Genomic DNA, 18,829 nt, shown 5'->3' with positions numbered 1-18,829 from the left:
CTGTATAAAGCTTAGTCAGAATTGAGGAATTAGGATTGTATAAATTTTTCCATGTAGCTTGCTCATATTGTGAAAGAATATCTATGACATGCTAGAGTTTTCAGGAAGAGAAAGAAAAACCTGTTAGGTTTTTCTGATTCTTATACAGGTTATATACTTTTTTTTATATAGTTTTTTAAATTAAATGGCAGGTAACTGATAGAATATTGTTTATTAACCTGTTATATGTTTGTAGCCTATTACGATTTCTCAGAATAATCACTGCATTAGACTGTGCACACACATCACTATTAGCGCATCCTTGTGGGTGCATAAAACTACAGTCCCCAAAGTATTGGAACAGTAAGGCTAATTCATATGTTTTTGCTATACACTGAAGACATTTGGTTTAACAGGTTTAACATCAAAAGATGATTATGAGATGAGAAATTTCAACTTTAATTTCCTGATAATTATATCTAGATGTGTTAATCCTCTAATAACAAGTAAACAGACCATTTTAAAACAGAGTTTAAAACTAACTGATACCTATTTACATTAGAAAAATCAAATATATAACTCAATTCACCCTGTGAACCTAAGATTGATTTATTGATTAATGATCTCTAATTTAACAGACCTACATGGGTCATGTGTTGAAACACAAGGTAAACAGGACTTTTGATACATATGCAAAATTTATCTTAGGAAACACCAACACTTTCACATATACATGTGGAAAACTGCATGTATGTAAACTGAAGGTATATGGAAGCATTTATAAATCAGAACCCACCATGATGTTCAAATTCAGACAAAAACTAAACACAGTTAAAATGCACTTGTTTTATTTCTACATACTGAAGAAATCAGTGCTTTTTTGGTGAATTAAAATAGACATTAATTTATATTTTTCTTTTCAATGTGTTTCTGCATGACGGTCACATTAAGAAGTAAATTATGTATGCCTACATGGAAAATATGTTCCATTAATTTCAGCATTTTATAATAATAAAATATATATAATATAATAATAATAATAATAATAATAATAATAATTCTATTCAAAACAAGAAATTCTACACTTAAAAAGAAACCCCTGTCCTCTTTTTCCATGAAAACATTCTCTTGATGTTTTTCAAAATCTCTTGCAGTTTTAATCCATATATTATGGGATTGAATAAAGGAGGAATGAGTAAATATTCAACTGACAGGATCATGGCAATAATGTGGGGAATTTGATTTGTTTCTAGTCTGTTATTTATAATTTCAAAACAAATGTTCACAGAAAAATTAATGAAAATGAGAAGATGTGGTAAACAGGTCTGTAGAGCTTTTCTTCTGAAATCTTTAGAATTCTTTAAACACACAGCAAGTATTCGGAAATACGAATAGATTATGAAGATCATTGGTGGAAATACAGCAATGCAGAAAGCAAAAAGTCCATATATGTTGTTCACAGATGTTTCTCTACAACTTAATTTAATAATGGAGTAACCACCACAATATATTCTGTTTAATTTAAATTTACACAGCGGAAGTTGGGCTGCTAGTATAACAGATATACCAATTTCACAGCTTGGCAAAAACCATGATAAAAATAAGAGCTTTCTGACAGTGGTCATTTTTACAATAGTTGCATATTGTAATGGTTTACAGATGGACACATATCTGTCATAGGCCATAGCTGATAACAGCGCAAACTCTGCTGAAGCATATGTGTACATGCAAAATGCCTGAAGCAAGCACACTTCATAAGACACAATTTGTTTGTCAGCCAGTAAATCAGTGAGCAGTTTAGGATAAAGAGAAGTCGCTCCAAAGAGAGCATTACAAAGCAAAGCAGCAATGAACATGTACATGGGCTCATGGAGACGTTTGTTCATGAATATGACAAAAATGACAACAGTATTAAATACAATGATAGATATGTACACAGTGAGAGTGATTAAAAAATAAACATATCTATAATTCTGTAAATCCACATGTCCCTCTAGTGTTAAATATGTAACATTAGTAAAGTCCATTAATTTCTAAAATTGAAAAAAAAAAAAATTCTATCATTATTTAGATGAAAATATTTTGCAACTGTGGTGAGAAAAAGAGCAGTGCATATTTATGCTCTGGACACATACTCCTTAGGGACTTTCTGATACTAAGCACCATAAAAGTCCCACCCTCTTTCCTTAACAATAATAATAATAATAATAATAATAATAACTACAGTTAGATTTCTCTCCACTCTAATCAAAGGCAGCACAAATAATCCTAATTCTTATTTATTACAGTAGCAAGTTAAATAGGAATAAAACCACCACAGAAGCACAAATACCAACATGACTTCATGAGCTTTTTTAAAATCACAAAATTGAAAATATTAAACAGACATTTCAAATTATTAACTTCAAGTTTGACAATTCGATAACTATGTAGAGAACAATATAACTATATTAGTAGAATGATTAGAGTATTTTACTCCAATCCAACAAACCTAATTAATTTAACTAATTTTCTCTTTAATCATCAACTTGTGTACTGGATTACCTACCTACATATTCCTTAAACAAATTTTAAACTTATACATTCCTTTATTAGATTGTATAAGGTATTTGTCTTGATGTTCTCTTTTGCACTGCAGTTGTACTTGTCTATCCTGATGAATTGATATCAGTAATGTACAGAGAGATTGACTTGTGCAATAACCTGAGGAGGACCATAATGGCAGTACAAATCAGCCATTAAGTATAGTAGCAGTTTAAGTTTATTTTGATTAAAACCAGAAAGTGTCTGATGTGTTAACCTGAGAAGGGTGATAACAATAGTGCAATACAGTACAGTAGCTTAGAATGATGCTCATAATTGTAACTACATTATTCTATATAACTAGATATAGTAAACATAATAAATAAAAGATGGCTATAATGTACAGGTAAAAATGACAAGCACAAAATCCAGGAGAGGACAATGGTAATGGTGGGAAAGTATAAGAAGAACAAAATGATGAACACAGTGTTTTGGCACCTTGTTTAATGTCTGGTTATTTGAGTGTTTGTGGTTAATGTTGCCACCTGGATGTTTTTTTCTTTTTTTCTTTCTGGAAATCAGTACCTGCCAACCGGTATCCAGTTTTTAGAACACTGCACAGAATTATTTGAAGTGATAGTAAAATGCAGTTCTGCGGTGTGTTTAACAGCACACAAAAGATGGAGGGCTAAACATACAGCCTCACTGGTTTGATTCAAGAGGACAAGACTCTGCTCATTCTCATGTGTGCTTAATCTCAGAATCAGATTCTCTTTAATAGCCAGTATGATTTACATGCAGGAATGAGGCGATGGTGGTGAGGAAAAACTCCCTGACATGATATGAGGAAGAAATCCTGAGAGGAACGAGACTCAAAAGGAAACCCATCCTCATCTGGGTGACACCGGATATTGTGATTATAAATAATTCCCTTCTATAACTGTGTACTACATGGTCAGAAAGTGCAAATGTGTAACCACAAAAATTCATTATAGTTTTCATGTGAAGTCTATTTTGTTGAAGTTATCAACTGTTCACTGATGGAGACTTGAGTGCAAAACTGTTCGTGGGAATTGCAGTCCAAAGCCATCTTCATGGTTTCTAAGTGGTACTACCCACAGTAATCTCATATAACTTTAGGGTGTCTGTTTGGAGTTATCCAAAGCAGCTGTGATTGGTTTCCAAGAGATGAGAACTCCAACCAGAAGTAGGGCATCAGGATGGATCAGGCAGATCCGGAGAGCAGAAGGGTCAGGATCACTGGTATCTCAGGAGTATCATGTGTAGCTCGAAAGAGAGAGAGAGACAGTGAGGGAGAGAGAGGGAGAGATTATTAGGTATGTTTATTGTCATGTAATGGTTAAGGACAATGTACTTTGCATGCAGAGTGCAAGCAGGGACTCAAGCAGGACTAGCTATGACAGCATAACTAAAAGGGAGAGCCAGAAGCTAACACAGACATCAGGGCCCCCGGGACATAAGGCAGCAGCCACTCCACCGTCGACAAACCTGAGTGAATGCGTGAGAGTGGAGGAGCGACAGCATCCAAACATCCCAGTTCTCCACAACACTCTATGCCTGTGAACCCTCCAGACCTGCCCTTGTACTTAAAAAAAATTATTCACAAAAGGCTTGACTAAAAGATGTTTTCAGCCTCGACTTAAACACTGAGACTGTGTCTGAGCTGAACTGGAAGGCTGTTCCATAACTGTGGGGCTTTGTAAGAGAAAGCTCTACATTATAGCTCTTATCTTAACAATATTTCTGAGATGAAAGAAAGCTATCCTAGTAATATTATCTACATGACCTTCAAATGAAAGACTGGAGTCCATAATCACACTAAGGTCTTTTACTGCTGCACATGATGAAACAGAAAGCTTGCTTCTAGCTGCATGTGGTCCTAGTACAAGTACTTCTGTCTTGTCAGAATTAAGCGGAAGGAAATTAATAAGCTATGGTATAATAATTCTATGGTTGTCTTGTTCCTAGTTAGCTTTGATACTGTATTAAAAGAGAACATAGGATTATTTTTGTTATCTTCTATTAGGGTGGAGAGATATGTTCACCTAGCAGCAGTAAAACAAGTCAAGTCAAGTCAAGTGGCTTTATTGTCATTTCAACCATATACAGCTAGTACAGTACACAGTGAAACGAAACAATGTTCCTCCAGGACCATGATGCTACATAAAACAACACGGAATCACATGAGATTACACATTACTACATAAAGTGCACTTGCAAATGTGTACAAACAGCACAAGGCAGTACAATAACTACTAAAACTGGACAATAGGCACAATTCAATTCAATTTTATTTGTATAACGCATAAAAATGCAATTGTGCAACCAGGAAATTCATCACAGTTTTCACATGAAGTCTGGTTTGTTGAAGTTATCAACTGTTCAATGATGGAGACTTGAAAACCATGAAGATGGCTTTGGACCATCACAGTTTTCGCAAGAAGTCCGGTTGGTTAAATCTATCAACTATCCACTAATGGAGTCCTGAGTACGAAGGTGCTCGTGGCAACTGCATCCCCAAAGCCACTACAGCAATTGCAGTCCCAAGCCATTACAGTACAGCTCTCCATATGAGATCCCCAAGCCATCTCCACAGCCCCCATCCCCAGCGATCCAAATGATCAAATGGGCTTTGTAAGAGAAAGCTCTACCCCCTGCTGTAGCCTTCACTATTTGAGGTACCAAAAAATAGCCTGCAACAATAAGGCATTATAATAACCCAACCTAGAGGTAACAAAAGCATGAACTAATTTTTCTGCATCATGTAGTGACATTATATTTCTTACCTTATCAATATTTCTGAGATGAAAGAAAGCTATCCTAGTAATATTATCTACAAGACTGGAGTCCATAATCACACGAAGGTCTTTTACTGCTGCACATAAACAGAAACAGAAAGCTTGCTTCTAGCTGCATGTGGTCCTAGTACAAGTACTTCTGTCTTGTCAGAATTAAGCAGAAGGAAATTAATAAGCATCCAGCATCTAATGTCCTTTACACATTCCACAACTTTACTAAGCTGGTGTCTGTCATCTGGCTTTGCTGAAACGTACAACTGTGTGTCATTAGCATAACAGTGGAAGCTAATACCATGTTCATGAATAATTTTACCCAAAGGTAGCACATATAAAGAAAAGAGCAGTGGGCCTAAAACAGAGCCTTGCAGAACACCAAACTTTACCTTAGTATGCATAGAGAAGTCACCATTTACTTCTACAAACTGATAACGATCGGTCAAATAAGACCTGAGCCAGGAGAGGGCCGTTCCTGTAACACCTACTACATTTTCTAGTCTATTGAGGAGAATAGCATGACACAAGCAAGAAGACACAACCCTGATCAGAGGCCAGTATGTGGTAATTTACCACTTTAACCAGTGCTGTCTCTATGCTATGATGAGGCCCAAATCCTGACTGATACACTTCATGAATGTTATTCAAATGTTAAATAATTGAATGGCTTCTGGAAAGAAGCTTCGTTGTTGACATGATGTGTGGGTATCTGCCTATGGCAGAAGGGCGAAAAGGTAGCTGCCAGGATTGGTATTGTCTAAACAGATCTTTTGGGCTCTCTGCTTAGCTCTGGAGGAATACAGGCTCTTGTTACATGGGAGCTTGTGACCAATGGTCCCCTCAGCAGAGCAAGTGACCCATTGTATTCTGGACTTGGAGAGAGCAGAGGCAGATGGAATTAGATGGAGATGGAGATAGTGAGGAGGCTCTCTAAGGTGGCTGAGTAAAAGTTGACCAGTATTGACTGAGATGTTGAACTAAGTTGTCTCAGAAACAATAGCCTTTGTGGGACTTTCCTGACAGTGGTATGAATGTGGTTGTCCCACTTCAGGGTGTTGGTGATGGTGGTTCTCAGGAACTTAACTGACACTACTATTTTAATTGCAGCACTGTTTAGCTCCAGGGTAAGGCAAGCTGGTGATTTTTTTCAGAAATCAATGATCATGTCCACTGTGTTCAATGCATTTAGCTGTAGATTGTTGCGCTCCATCATGAAACAAGGTTTGCTGGCTCTCTCCTGTACATGGACTCATCATTGTTGGAGATGAGACTCACCATGGTTGTGTCATCTGCAAACTTTGGCTCATTGGATGAGCAGCTATTTTTATAAAGTGAAAACAATAGTGGTGAGAGAACATAACCATGAGGTGCACCTGTGCTGATGGTTAAAGGGACAGACATGTGTTCTTACTGTCTCCTCTTAAGGCCAGCAATGATTTCTTTCTTAGGGATGGGAATGATGTTGTAAATTTAAGACAATCAGGAACTCTACAGGATTGTAGTGATTCATTGAAGATGTCCGTGAAGACATGAAGACAGCTGGTGGGGGGGGGGGGGGGGGGGGACTTGCTGGATCCATCTTGCTAGATGAAGACTTCAGAAACACAGGGCTCACAGAGGCAGAGTAAGGTTGAATTTGTGAAAAGTTTATTAACAGGCAAATCAAGGTCAAGACAGTCAAGGTTGTTACCAACATACTGACAGAAATACAAATCAAAAACACAATTCAATACACAATTCAAGGCAAAAGGGTCAAAATACCAGATATCAGAAATCTCTTCAAGTCCAGAGGGCTAGACAAAGGCAAAAACATGGCAAAGCAAGGTCATACACAAAAGATCAATCAAAAAACATCACGGCTTAGAACTCACATGAATGACTGACAAAATGTAAGGCATCTATTGATTCACATCTATTGAAACATCCATGTGGTCAGTGAAGTGAGTGGAAATAACCATAGTGAGTGAAGTGAGTGAAATAACCAAAGAAGTAGTTCATAGTTTGGGGGAGTTTGCCCTTCGTTGTCCAACAAACCTCAGATACTAATAACTTGCAACAGTACATCATCCACACTGACTGTTAGCAGTACCTGTAGAAAGTAGGTCAAAAAGAACACCCCAGAGCTGCTGCCTCAGCCCCCTGATGTATAGTCTGTTAATCTATGATTGCATAGCCAGATACAGTGGCAACAATATCATTGAGTTCATGGATGACCACAGTGATCGGACTCAACAATAATGAGTCTCTCAGGTCGAGGGAGATTCCCCTTCAGGAACTCGAGCTGCGTCACGAAACGCTATGGGAACGCCCCCGCGTGACCGCGCTCTGAATCACGTGTCTAATCCGTCCAATGGATGGGCGAGACGTCACGGGCGGGGTGACGTAGCGCCCCGGAAGCATAAAAGCCCGAGCGGCGAGCCCCGTGTTAGCTTCCTGTTTTCAGCAAGCGTTCTATGTTTATTGTCTGTCTTTTTTCCGTCTTGTTTGTGTTTTATCGGCGGCATGCCTAAAGCCAAAGATAAGACAAAGGGCGAGAGCGGGCAGCGCTTCAGGCTGTGTGTTCCTCCCTGTCCGCGATATGTTACGGGCGGGGATACACACAGTCTGTGCGTTGCCTGTTTGGGAGCGGAGCACGCTCAGTCGGCTCTCGAGGGAGCCGGCTGCGCACATTGCGAGTGTTTACCGCTGCGCACTCTCCGCTCCCGCTGGGCTCTCTTTGAGGAGGGAGCCCTCACTAGCGTGCCTCGCGGTGCCGGCCCAACTTCTGCCGAGGCAGAGCGGCGGTTGCGCTCATGGGGCTCGCAGATGGACCTGGCGGAGGGAATGGAGACGGGCCCGTCCCTTTCTCCTTCCTCACCCTCCAGGTCCACTGTCCCCTCCCTGGGCTCGGAAGCACGCTCTGTGGTTTCTTCCCCCCGGGGAGCGGACTCGGCACTCCACCTATCGTCCTCCGAGGAGGTTGATGTGGAGAGCGTCGACCCTGAGCCGCAGTCTCCTCAATACGGGGAGCTGCTCGAGGTGGTTACGCGGGCAGTCGCCAAGCTTAACATTGACTGGCCCGCTGAGTCACGGCCTGAGCCTCAGGGCTCTAGACTGGATGAGCGTTTTCTACACAGTAGGCCGCCACCTCCGCCCCGGAGCCTGCCCTTTTTTCCGGACCTCCACACTGAGGTGTCGAGGTCCTGGAATAGGCCATTTTCAGCCCGGTTGTTCAGCCCCACATCTTCCCATTACGCTAATGTGGTGGGGCTGGACTACTCCGGTTACAGGGCGATGCCCAGGGTTGAACAGACGCTAGCCAGCTATCTGTCCCCTGCTGCTGCATCGTCCCTGAAGGCTCCGGCATTGCCTACCAAGCCGCTGCGGACCACCTCAGCGCTGGTAGGCAAGGCGTACACGGCAGCAGGTCAGGCCGGTGCGTGTCTGCACACCATGGCGGTGTTACAGGTGTACCAGGCCGACCTGCTTAAAGAGCTGGATGAGCAGGGGGAGAGTGCGTCTGAGCAGGTAGCTGAGCTCAGGTGGGCCGCTGATCTGTCCCTCCGCGCCACCAAGGAGACCGCCCGTGCTATCGGTCGGTCTATGGCAGTCCTGGTGGCGGCGGAGAGGCATCTCTGGCTGACCCTGTCCGATATGAAAGAGAAGGACAGGGTTGTGCTCATGGACGCCCCGCTTACTCCCTCGGGCCTGTTTGGCGACGCGGTAGACTCCGTCGTCGAGAGATACCAGCAGGCCCGTGCTCAGGCGGCGGCGTTCCAGCGGTTCCTCCCCCGTCGCTCTCTAGCTCGTGGGGCTGCTGGGCGGGGGCAGCCCCCTCCGTGTACGGCCCCCTCCTACAGGGAGGCCCAAAAATGGAGCAGGAGTCGCGACGACGCCTCATCTCACGGTGCCCAGGTCCCCCCAGTGCCCTCAGGAGGTCGATCTGCCAACCCTGCCACCTATGGTGCTTCAGGGCGCAGCGGTCTCCGGCGAGCGCCTCTCCCAGTTCTCGCCCGGCAACGTAGCGGGTCTGGGAGGCTCGTGGCCTCTCCTGAGGCCTTCGCAGTGGTTAGCTCATTTCCCCCATGTCGGTTTGCCGCCTCAGGGCACCCAGCTAACCGCTTCTATTACACCAGAGGTCAGTCTCGAGAGACTGATTCCCTTAGTGAGCTTTCTGGCAGCGTGGAAACTTCTGCCGAATGTGTCTCATTGGGTCCTGCGTACTGTAGAAAGAGGCTACCGAATTCAGTTCGGCTCGCCTCCACCTCGTTTTTCTGGGGTTCTTTCCACTGTGGTGGGTCCCGAGCAGGCTCTGGTATTGGAGCAGGAAGTACATACTCTCCTGAGGAAGGAGGCCATCGAGGTGGTCCCTCCTCATGACAGAGAGTCAGGGTTCTACAGCCGGTACTTCATTGTTCCCAAGAAGGGGGGAGGGCTGCGTCCCATTTTGGACTTGCGGCAATTGAACCTCTCAGTCGCTCGACTGAAGTTCAGGATGCTTACGGTCACTCAGGTCGTGTCTCAGATCAGGTCCGAGGACTGGTTCGTCACGATCGACCTACAAGATGCGTATTTCCACATCTCCATCCTTCCCCCGCACAGGAAGTTCCTGAGGTTCGCTTTCGGGGGCGAAGCTTACCAGTATCGGGATCTTCCCTTTGGCCTAGCACTCTCACCCTGCACCTTCATGAAGTGCGTGGATGCTGCCCTGGCTCCTATGCGACTACAGGGCATCCGCATACTGAACTATATCGACGACTGGTTGATTTTAGCTCATTCAGAGCAGATGGCGGCTCGGCATCGAGATGCCGTTCTCGCCCATATGAAGGAACTGGGGTTAAGACTAAACGCCGAGAAAGGCGTGCTTTCTCCAGCTCAGAGAACCGCTTATCTAGGCCTCGTGTGGGATTCGACCACGATGCAGGCACGTTTGTCTCCTGCTCAGATAGAGTTGGTCCTCACAGCGGTCGCGAGAGTGAAAGTAGGCCGGTCACTCACTGTAAAGCAGTTTCAGAGACTGCTGGGCCTATTGGCAGCTGCGTCCAACGTGATACCTTTTGGCCTGCTGCACGAGACCCCTACAGTGGTGGCTCAAGACCAGGGGGTTTTTCCGAAACAGAGGAAACCCGCTCCGCATGATCAAGGTCACGCCGCGATGCCGCCGTGCCTTAGCTGTGTGGAGAGAACCTGGGTTCTTGTCTCAGGGCCCGGTCCTGAGAGCTCCTGGCCGCCGCGTAGCGCTAGCGATGGATGCGTCCCTCATCGGATGGGGAGCGGTCATGAGTGGCCGTCCTGCCCGTGGTCTGTGGAGCGGCCGCCATCTCACTTGGCACATCAACTGCCTGGAGATGCTGGCCGTGTTTCTGGCTCTGAAACACTTTCTCCCAGACCTAAGAGGCCGCCACGTGTTGGTGCGCACCGACAACACGACGGTGGTCTCTTACATCAACCGCCAGGGAGGTCTGCGTTCGCGCCCCCTTTACAGGCTGGCGTGCCAGATCCTTGTGTGGTCCCAAGGGAAGCTCCTCTCATTGAGAGCAGCCTACATCTCTGGTTATCTCAACGTGGGAGCGGACGCCCTGTCGAGGCAGGGGCCGGTGCAGAATTCGCCTACTGTTAGTAGCCCCGTTCTGGCCGGGCCAAGTATGGTTCTTGGACCTGATTTCCCTCCTAGACAGCTCCCCATGGGAGATTCCGATCAGGAGGGATCTCCTCTCACAGGCGGGGGGCCATCTTCACCCCCGCCCGGAGCTGTGGAAGCTGTGGGTGTGGCCTCTGAGGGGGCACAACTCCGCGCTTCCGGTCTCTCAACCGAGGTTATGGAGACCATCCTCCAGTCCAGAGCTCCCTCTACGAGGAAACTGTACGCCCTGAAGTGGAAACTTTTCACTTCCTGGTGCGGAGACCGCCGGCTTGACCCTGTTCACTGCCCAGTTGGTACAGTGCTGGAGTTCTTGCAGGCCCGCCTCTCCGCGGGGCTGACCCACTCCACCCTGAAGGTGTACGTGGCAGCTATTGCGACCTGCCATGCCCCTCTCGATGGCCAGTCAGTGGGCAGACACCCCTGGGTGACACGTTTCCTCCGCGATGCGCTGAGGATCAGACCTCCAGCTCGATCTCGGGTCCCCTCGTGGGACCTGGCCGTGGTTTTAGAGGCTCTCTGCAAACCCCCCTTCGAGCCCATAGAGGAGGTTTCGGACCGTCTTCTGACGTTAAAAACTACCTTTCTCTTGTCAATTTCCTCTCTTAGGAGAGTGGGGGATCTTCAGGCCCTCTCGGTGGCCCCTTCCTATTTAGACTTTGCGCCTGGTTTGGCCAAAGCATTCTTGTACCCCCGAGCGGGGTACGTACCGAAAGTCCCCTCCTCGGCACCACGGCCGGTCGTGCTGCGGGCTTTCTGTCCTCCTCCCTTCAGGGAGCCCGACCATCGGAAGCTCAATTGTACGTGTCCAGTGCGAGCACTGGACGCGTACGTCCACAGAACTGCCCTGTGGAGAAAGGCGGACCAGTTGCTTGTGTGCTTTGGTCCCCCTAAGAGGGGTTTTCCTGCTTCTAAGCAGACCCTCAGCCAGTGGATTGTAGAATCCATTTCTCTGGCTTACGAGTCCTCTGGTCTCCCCAGTCCCCTGGGGGTCAAGGCTCACTCTACCCGAGCGGTGGCGGCCTCTAAGGCCTTTCTGGCAGGTGTGTCCTTACAGGACATCTGCAACGCGGCGGGATGGTCCACGCCCCTGACCTTTGCCAGGTTTTATGACCTAGATGCGCGAGCCACTCCCGGCTCCTCTGTCCTTGTGCCTTAGGCTTGCCTCCTCCTGGCCGTTTCGTGACGCAGCTCGAGTTCCTGAAGGGGAACGTCTCCAGGTTACGTATGTAACCATGGTTCCCCGAGGGAACGAGACGCTGCATCTCGGTGCCACACTTCCGGCGTCCCTGCGGCGCTTGCTTCATTTTCCAGTAAGCTAACGCGGGGCTCGCCGCTCGGGCTTTTATGCTTCCGGGTCGCTACGTCACCCCGCCCGTGACGTCTCGCCCATCCATTGGACAGATTAGACACGTGATTCAGAGCGCGGTCACACGGGGGCGTTCCCATAGCGTTTCGTGACGCAGCGTCTTGTTCCATGTTTACATACGTAACCTTTTCGTTTACGTTTCGGGGAACCATGTTTACATACGTAACCTGGAGACATTTTGTGTAATTTTCCTCTAGGGGCACTTTAATTCACAAATTCATAAAACTGCTCATAACTTTTTAACCACTTAAACTGCAATCATGATTCTTCTTTCTCTTGATTCTTTGGAAGGTGGATGTAACATATTCATGATTGACCTAACAGGATGATAACATTTTTTTTCTTTTTACTTTTTTTTGCAGTAAACAGGAATTCTATTGCTACAGACACAACACTTTTCTAAGGAAACACCACAACATTTTTGCACATGCAGTACTCTTAAGCATCCTAAATTTTTTTAAATACAAATTTTGTCTTATATTTTTTTTTAATGACTTCTGCATTATTGGTTCAGTAATTTAAAAAAAATAGATTTTCAAATATTACTTTTCCAGCCAAAAAATAAAATATTATTTCAGTAAAGAGAGTAGCATGTTACATAAAGAACCAATTTTCAGACAAAAACTTAACGAAGGCTTTCATAAAACAGAAGCAAGTGCTAGATGCTTAGAAAAACTTACCACCCTGTTTTCTTATAAAACTGCAAAAAAAGTGTACATTTTTAAAGGCAAAGGGTTGTTACACCAAATACTGATTACTAGTTTAATAATTAGTTTTTGTGTGTGTATATAACATCTTTGCTTTACAACATTTGCTTACATGTTCCTAAGTTTTTTGCACAGTAATGTACATGTAGATGTTCAAATTCAAATAAAAAAAAAAAAAAAAACATAATTAAAATGTATCTCCAGTTTTATTTCTACATACTATAGATTATAATTTCAACAATAACAAATAAAATGTAATTTGATAACAGTTTTCAGTTTTAACATTTAACACTAATTAATGTCATTTTGGATTAACTTTAAAATGCAATTGTCAGATTGTATGTAATTTCCTTACTGTGGCATAATAATAGTTTTTAATTGTACTAGTCATGTCAACACATAATCTGTGCACGAAGTAAAATGACAAATGTGAAATCTGTTCTCATTATAAAAACTTCACAAAATGACAGAAGTTTATTATTATTATTAAAAGATAAAAGTTAATTATTATAAAATCAGTGCTATTTCAGTCAATTAAACTTTGTGATATGTGATGCTGATGAGGTTCACAATTAAGAATAGAATTTTACATGACCATATACAAATTTCCTTTTTTTTAGTTTCAGCATTACAGTCCAAATTAGGAAGATTTCACATTTTCTGCCCTTTGTTTGTTATGCCTTATTGGTGACACATGTAATATTATTGCAAAAATATAATACAAACAGTTTGCTTCATTGCATTCTGAAAACTGCCACTAATAATAATAATAATAATAATAATAATAATAGTCGTAGTATTTCAAAGCAAGGCAAGCTACACCTAAAAAGAAACACCAGTCCTCTTTTTCCATGAAATCAGTCTCTTGATGCTTTTCAAAATCTCCTGCAGTTTTAATCCATATATTATGGGATTGAATAAAGGAGGAATAAGTAAAAATTCAACTGACATGATCATGGCAATAATGTGGGGAATTTGATGTGATTCTAGTCTGTTATTTATCATTTCAAAACAAATGTTAACAGAAAAAATGATGACAATGAGCATATGTGGTAAACATGTCTGGAGGGCTTTTCTTCTGAAATCTTTAGAATTCTTTAAACACACAGCAAGTATCCTGATATATGAGAAGATTATGAAGATCAATGGTGGAAATACAGCAATGATGAAAATAAAAAGTCCATAAAAGTTATTAAGAGCTATTTCTCTACAACTTAATTTGATAATTGAGTAACCATCACAGTATATTCTATTCAATTTAAATTTACACAATGGAAGTTGGGATATTAGTACAGTCCCTATACCAATTTCACAACAAGGCCAAAACCATGAAAAACATAAGAGCTTTCTGACAGTGGACATTTTTACAATATTTGAGTAATGTAATGGTTTACAGATGGACACATATCTGTCATAGGCCATAGCTGATAACAGCACGAACTCTGATGCACCATATGCGTAAACAAAAAAAGCCTGAAATAAACAGCTGTGGTAAGAAGTGATTTGTTTTTCAGACAGTAAATCAATGAGCAGTTTAGGATAAAGAGAAGTCGCTCCAAAGAGAGCATTACAAAGCAAAGCAGCAATAAATATGTACATGGGCTCATGGAGATGTTTGTTCATGAATATGACAAAAATTACAACAGTATTAAATACAATGATTGATATGTACACTGTGAGAGTAATTAAAAAATAAACATATCTGTAATTCTGTAAATCCACATGTCCATCAAGTGTTAAATATGTAACATTAGTAAAATCCATTAATTATAAAAAAAATCCATCATAATTTAAATGAAGAAATTTTACAACTATGTTGAGACAAAATACAGTGCACATTTATACTATCTCATCTGGCCACATATTCCTTAGTGACTTTCTGTCAGTAACTCACATAAACGTCCCACCCTCTTTTCTGACTACTACTACTACTACTACTACTACTACTAATAATAATAATAATAAAAACTTAGATTACCATTAGCACTGCATATCTGTCCACCCGAATTCCAGACCACAAAAATAATCCTAGATTCTTAATTAATACAGTAGCAAAGCTAACTAGTAATATGAATACAACATAAGCACAAATACCAACAGCATCTAGTAGCAATGACTGAGTTTCATTTTTTCATGACAGCATATTATGGGAGAGAACACAGATTATTATGCATGCTCTTGTCCTGTAATGATTTAAGAAATGTACATTGTTTGCAGAGTCTAATCAGGGACTCAGGCAAGACCAGCTATGACAGGATAACTAAGAGGGAGAGCCAGATGGTAGCAGAAACCATAGTTCCTGTTGCCGTTTTCAAATCATTTACCAGGAGTTTCTTGCCTGTGTCAGAGTATAAACTATACTTTTTTTTAATCAACAATTTTTCTTTTGTTGTATTTTTCACTTTGCCCTTCTGCCACATGTTCATTTTCTCAAAGAAAATGTTTGTTTTTTTTGCCTAAAGACAGCAAACAGACTCTATCCATGTCAGATCTCAACAAAGCTCAACAATGCTTTGACTAAGGTATGTTTATCATGACAAACATTCAGCTTGTTCAGTGAGTTGAGTGCAGGATGTTTAGTCATTCTTTCTCCATCATTAGTAATATGTAACCCAGGTTACCAACACTCAACTGAGCTGGGAGTAGTTATTTTCATGAGTTCTGAAGCTGCCAGTAAGAGCATTTTGTATATTGAAGAATTGACCAATCACAAGTGAGAGTGTTGTATAGCACATTTTTTTCCTTTCTGGAATTCGCACGCGGTTAGCGCGTGCTCTCTCTCTCTTGCTTCGGTGGAACAGAAGTGAGCGGAGCCGTTTCAGGTCTTTCCGATTAAAATGTAAGAATTTGATTAATCAGGTAGAAATATTTGATTAAAAACCTAGTGATATTCGCCCAGAGACGTTATATCGAGACTAGAAGCAAAGTTGATGTAAAAAAGAGACTTAAATCGGTTTGGTAGCACGCGATTGCCGAGAGGACGCCTCGTTTAACACATGTGGCGTGTTATCCAATAATTAAAAGTGTTTCACACAGAAGCAAAAAATCATTTTCGATTGGAAATTAATTTCATGACTTATGAGTGAAAGACCGAGTGGAAACTGAGTTCTTTGGAGCTACAAGGAATTAAAACGGTCAAGTTCATCTGTGGTCTTGGTGAGTTAACAATGTTATTTTATGTGTTAATCTGTGTGAAAGGTTCATATAAGTGAAATGTGAAAAAAGATGCTGTATTTGAGTTCATTTATGAATTGTGAATGTATGTTGCAAGACCACATGTGATAAATTTATGCTTATGCGTTTATTTGTAAGATGAGATCGTCATTTTGTTGCTTTGTTAAACGTTGTGATATGTGTGTATTCTGAAAATGATATTAATGACGGTTTTGTGACCTTGTTATTCAAGGTCAGGTTTTTTTTTTGTTGTTGTTGTTGTTCCTTTTTTTTCTACTTCTGATTCGGTTTTATCGTGGCCCTGTCGAGTGTGTGCTGCAAGCTCTAAGTTGACGCTGTATGGAGATCGATGCTTCACGAAATGGAGTTTCTGGATTCCCGGATTTCGTCCAAACTCCTGTGTTCGCGGAGGGAGTGAGGACTGGCGAGCCGCACGGAGTTCTCAACAAGTGCTACTGAATGACATTTACCTTGCTGTTGCCGAACTGGACGGTAGGAAAAGTGAACTAGCAGCACAAACAGAGCGTTTCACTGTTCTCTTTAGGGACGATCTAATAGGAGAGACTGAGTGACGAACAATTTCATTGTCGTTAACTGAATTCAGCCACATTCACAAGGTTGTAAATGAACCTCAAGTACTGAATTACAAGACTCTTGAAAATTGAGCTTTGAATTGATATTTGAATTTATTTAGGTTTATCTGAGTTTCTTCCTAATTGTGGTTTTCTTCTAATTTGGTCAAGTGTATTTGTTTTCCCATTTGAGTTTTTTTTTTGAGTTTTCATTTGAAGTCCTTGAGATCTATAAAGAAAAAAAGAGAGAGTTATTGTCAAAACAACTTGCACTGAACTAGTTTTTTTTTCCTTTTCTTTGTTTGAGAAAGTTACCCATTGTATTTTATTTATTTATTTATTTATTTTTTCCTCATTCCTCTGATTTGGTGCGTTTCAATTGCTCAAACAATTGCTTTTGACAAATAACACTGAGTTGAATATCTTACCGTGTCTGAGTGATTCATTGTTGTTGTTGAGCTCCTTATTCTCCGTAGGCGAACCTGAACTTCTGAAAAGCTGGTCCATATTCAGAACCCATCGTGTCTGCAGTACTTGGTGCGGTGGGTTACAAATAGCTTTATTTGTGATAAGTATTAGTTAGCTCTCTGACAGAGAAGATTGCAGCATTAGAGGTGCGCATCAGACTCTAGAGAGGGTTAGTGAGTGAGAGCAGCGCAGTTTCTGTAGGGGAAAGTCTGGATACTTTAGGTGGAGTTAGCAATCCCCCAACTCTGCCATTAGAGCCCTCTGGGGCGAATGGGTGATGACTTGGTGGCATAATCTCAAACCAAAGCTAACACTAAGGCTCGCCCATGGGAGCACCATTCCTCTCCACTTCACATGTCAAACAGATTTGCTCTCCTCAGTGAAGCACGCACTGAGAAACCTGAAAAGAGCTCTGGTTATAGGAAATTAGAGATCTTATGGCATATAAAGATCTTATGGCATGTGAAATTGGCTAGGCCTTTAGGTGCATCAGCATTCTTTAGTTAGGTGTATACCGGGAGCCAGAGCACCGGACATAGCAGGTAATCTTAGAAGTAATCATATCAAAAGCGTTTGCCCTATTGTCAGGAGATCACAAGTTTGAATACTGATGCCACAGTCATCCTTGGACAGGAGTCTAGGGAGCAAAATTGGTCATACTCTCTGGTTGGAAGGAATAGCATACTTTCTATACCCTGTTAACCAGTCTGATGCTAATCAATTGTCGGCAACTGTGAGCTCATGTTTTTAGAAGAGTACAGACAGTGGTTTTCCCTGAATATGTTATGCTGACCTTGGACACAGCATGATTGAAAATATGTGGTTGGCTAACTTCACGTGTCTTGGAGGATGCATGTGATAGCCCTCACCTTCCCTGGTTGGTAGTTGTCATCTGATAGAAGACAGCTGGCTAATGGATGAGAAACAGCAGATGAACAAAGTGTGAGAAAATGGGGGCAAAAAAAAGTTTAATCATAACCCCTTAACATATCCCCACTGCACTGGCTCCCAGTACACTGAAAACCCTAATAAGTTGACTGTAATCAATTGAGTGAGTAAACTCATTCCCTCAATATAATTGAGTAATGGGGTCTACCAAAATTTGTATATTTAAGTTCACTTAACTTGGTGCTTATATAGACTGTACTTAAATAGTTAAATTCACTTAACTTGATGTTCATTTCAAGTATTTAAGTTAACTCAACTTACCAATTGATTTGCTTTATTTACTAAAGAAATTGAAAGACTAAGTTCTTATAACTTTTGACTATTTAAGCTTTGTTTATGCAATCTTACTGAACAGAAATAAAACATATTGAACAGCATATTGACTGTATTGAATGGTTCACAATTTTAGAGAAACACTATTCTGTAATGGAAGTGGAATTGGGTCACAACCACACTGTACCACATTGTACAGGTGGTAACAATAGTACCAATGTCCCACATTAATTACTGCACTATATAAATGGCAGAACTGTGCATTGTACAAACATGTTAAACTTTAAACTTTTTATCTTTCATTAATAGATAATGGAGTAAACCTGAAATTCCTGAAATCTGAAAAAAAAAACATAGGGTCTCACAATTATGTAAAGTATGTA

General features: G+C 42.0%; 2 protein-coding genes and 1 long non-coding RNA gene across 4 annotated transcripts; 1 reads left to right on the top strand and 2 right to left on the bottom strand.

Moving 5' to 3' along the window:
* Positions 1 to 1,064: 1,064 nt before the first annotated feature.
* On the bottom strand, positions 1,065 to 2,006 carry LOC113529062 (putative gustatory receptor clone PTE03). Its single transcript, XM_026918017.1, has one exon. The coding sequence runs from the start codon at positions 2,004 to 2,006 to the stop codon at positions 1,065 to 1,067; it is 942 nt and encodes a 313-aa protein (XP_026773818.1).
* Positions 2,007 to 13,833: 11,827 nt separating this feature from the next.
* On the bottom strand, positions 13,834 to 14,775 carry LOC113529056 (olfactory receptor 6N2-like). The gene has a single exon (XM_053228706.1). The coding sequence runs from the start codon at positions 14,773 to 14,775 to the stop codon at positions 13,834 to 13,836; it is 942 nt and encodes a 313-aa protein (XP_053084681.1).
* An 858-nt stretch (positions 14,776 to 15,633) lies between these two features.
* LOC128317255 (uncharacterized) lies at positions 15,634 to 17,181 on the top strand. 2 transcript variants are annotated; one of them, XR_008300800.1, is made up of 2 exons: positions 15,634 to 16,167; positions 16,495 to 17,181. It is a non-coding gene; the product is annotated as an uncharacterized LOC128317255 (long non-coding RNA). The 2 variants fall into 2 exon arrangements; XR_008300799.1 differs by having other exon boundaries at positions 16,418 to 17,181.
* Positions 17,182 to 18,829: the final 1,648 nt, after the last annotated feature.

The sequence above is a fragment of the Pangasianodon hypophthalmus genome, chromosome 23 (assembly GCF_027358585.1).
Source record: "Pangasianodon hypophthalmus isolate fPanHyp1 chromosome 23, fPanHyp1.pri, whole genome shotgun sequence".
In the NCBI taxonomy this organism is placed as follows: domain Eukaryota; kingdom Metazoa; phylum Chordata; class Actinopteri; order Siluriformes; family Pangasiidae; genus Pangasianodon; species Pangasianodon hypophthalmus.
This window is presented reverse-complemented; position numbering and strand designations above follow the sequence as displayed.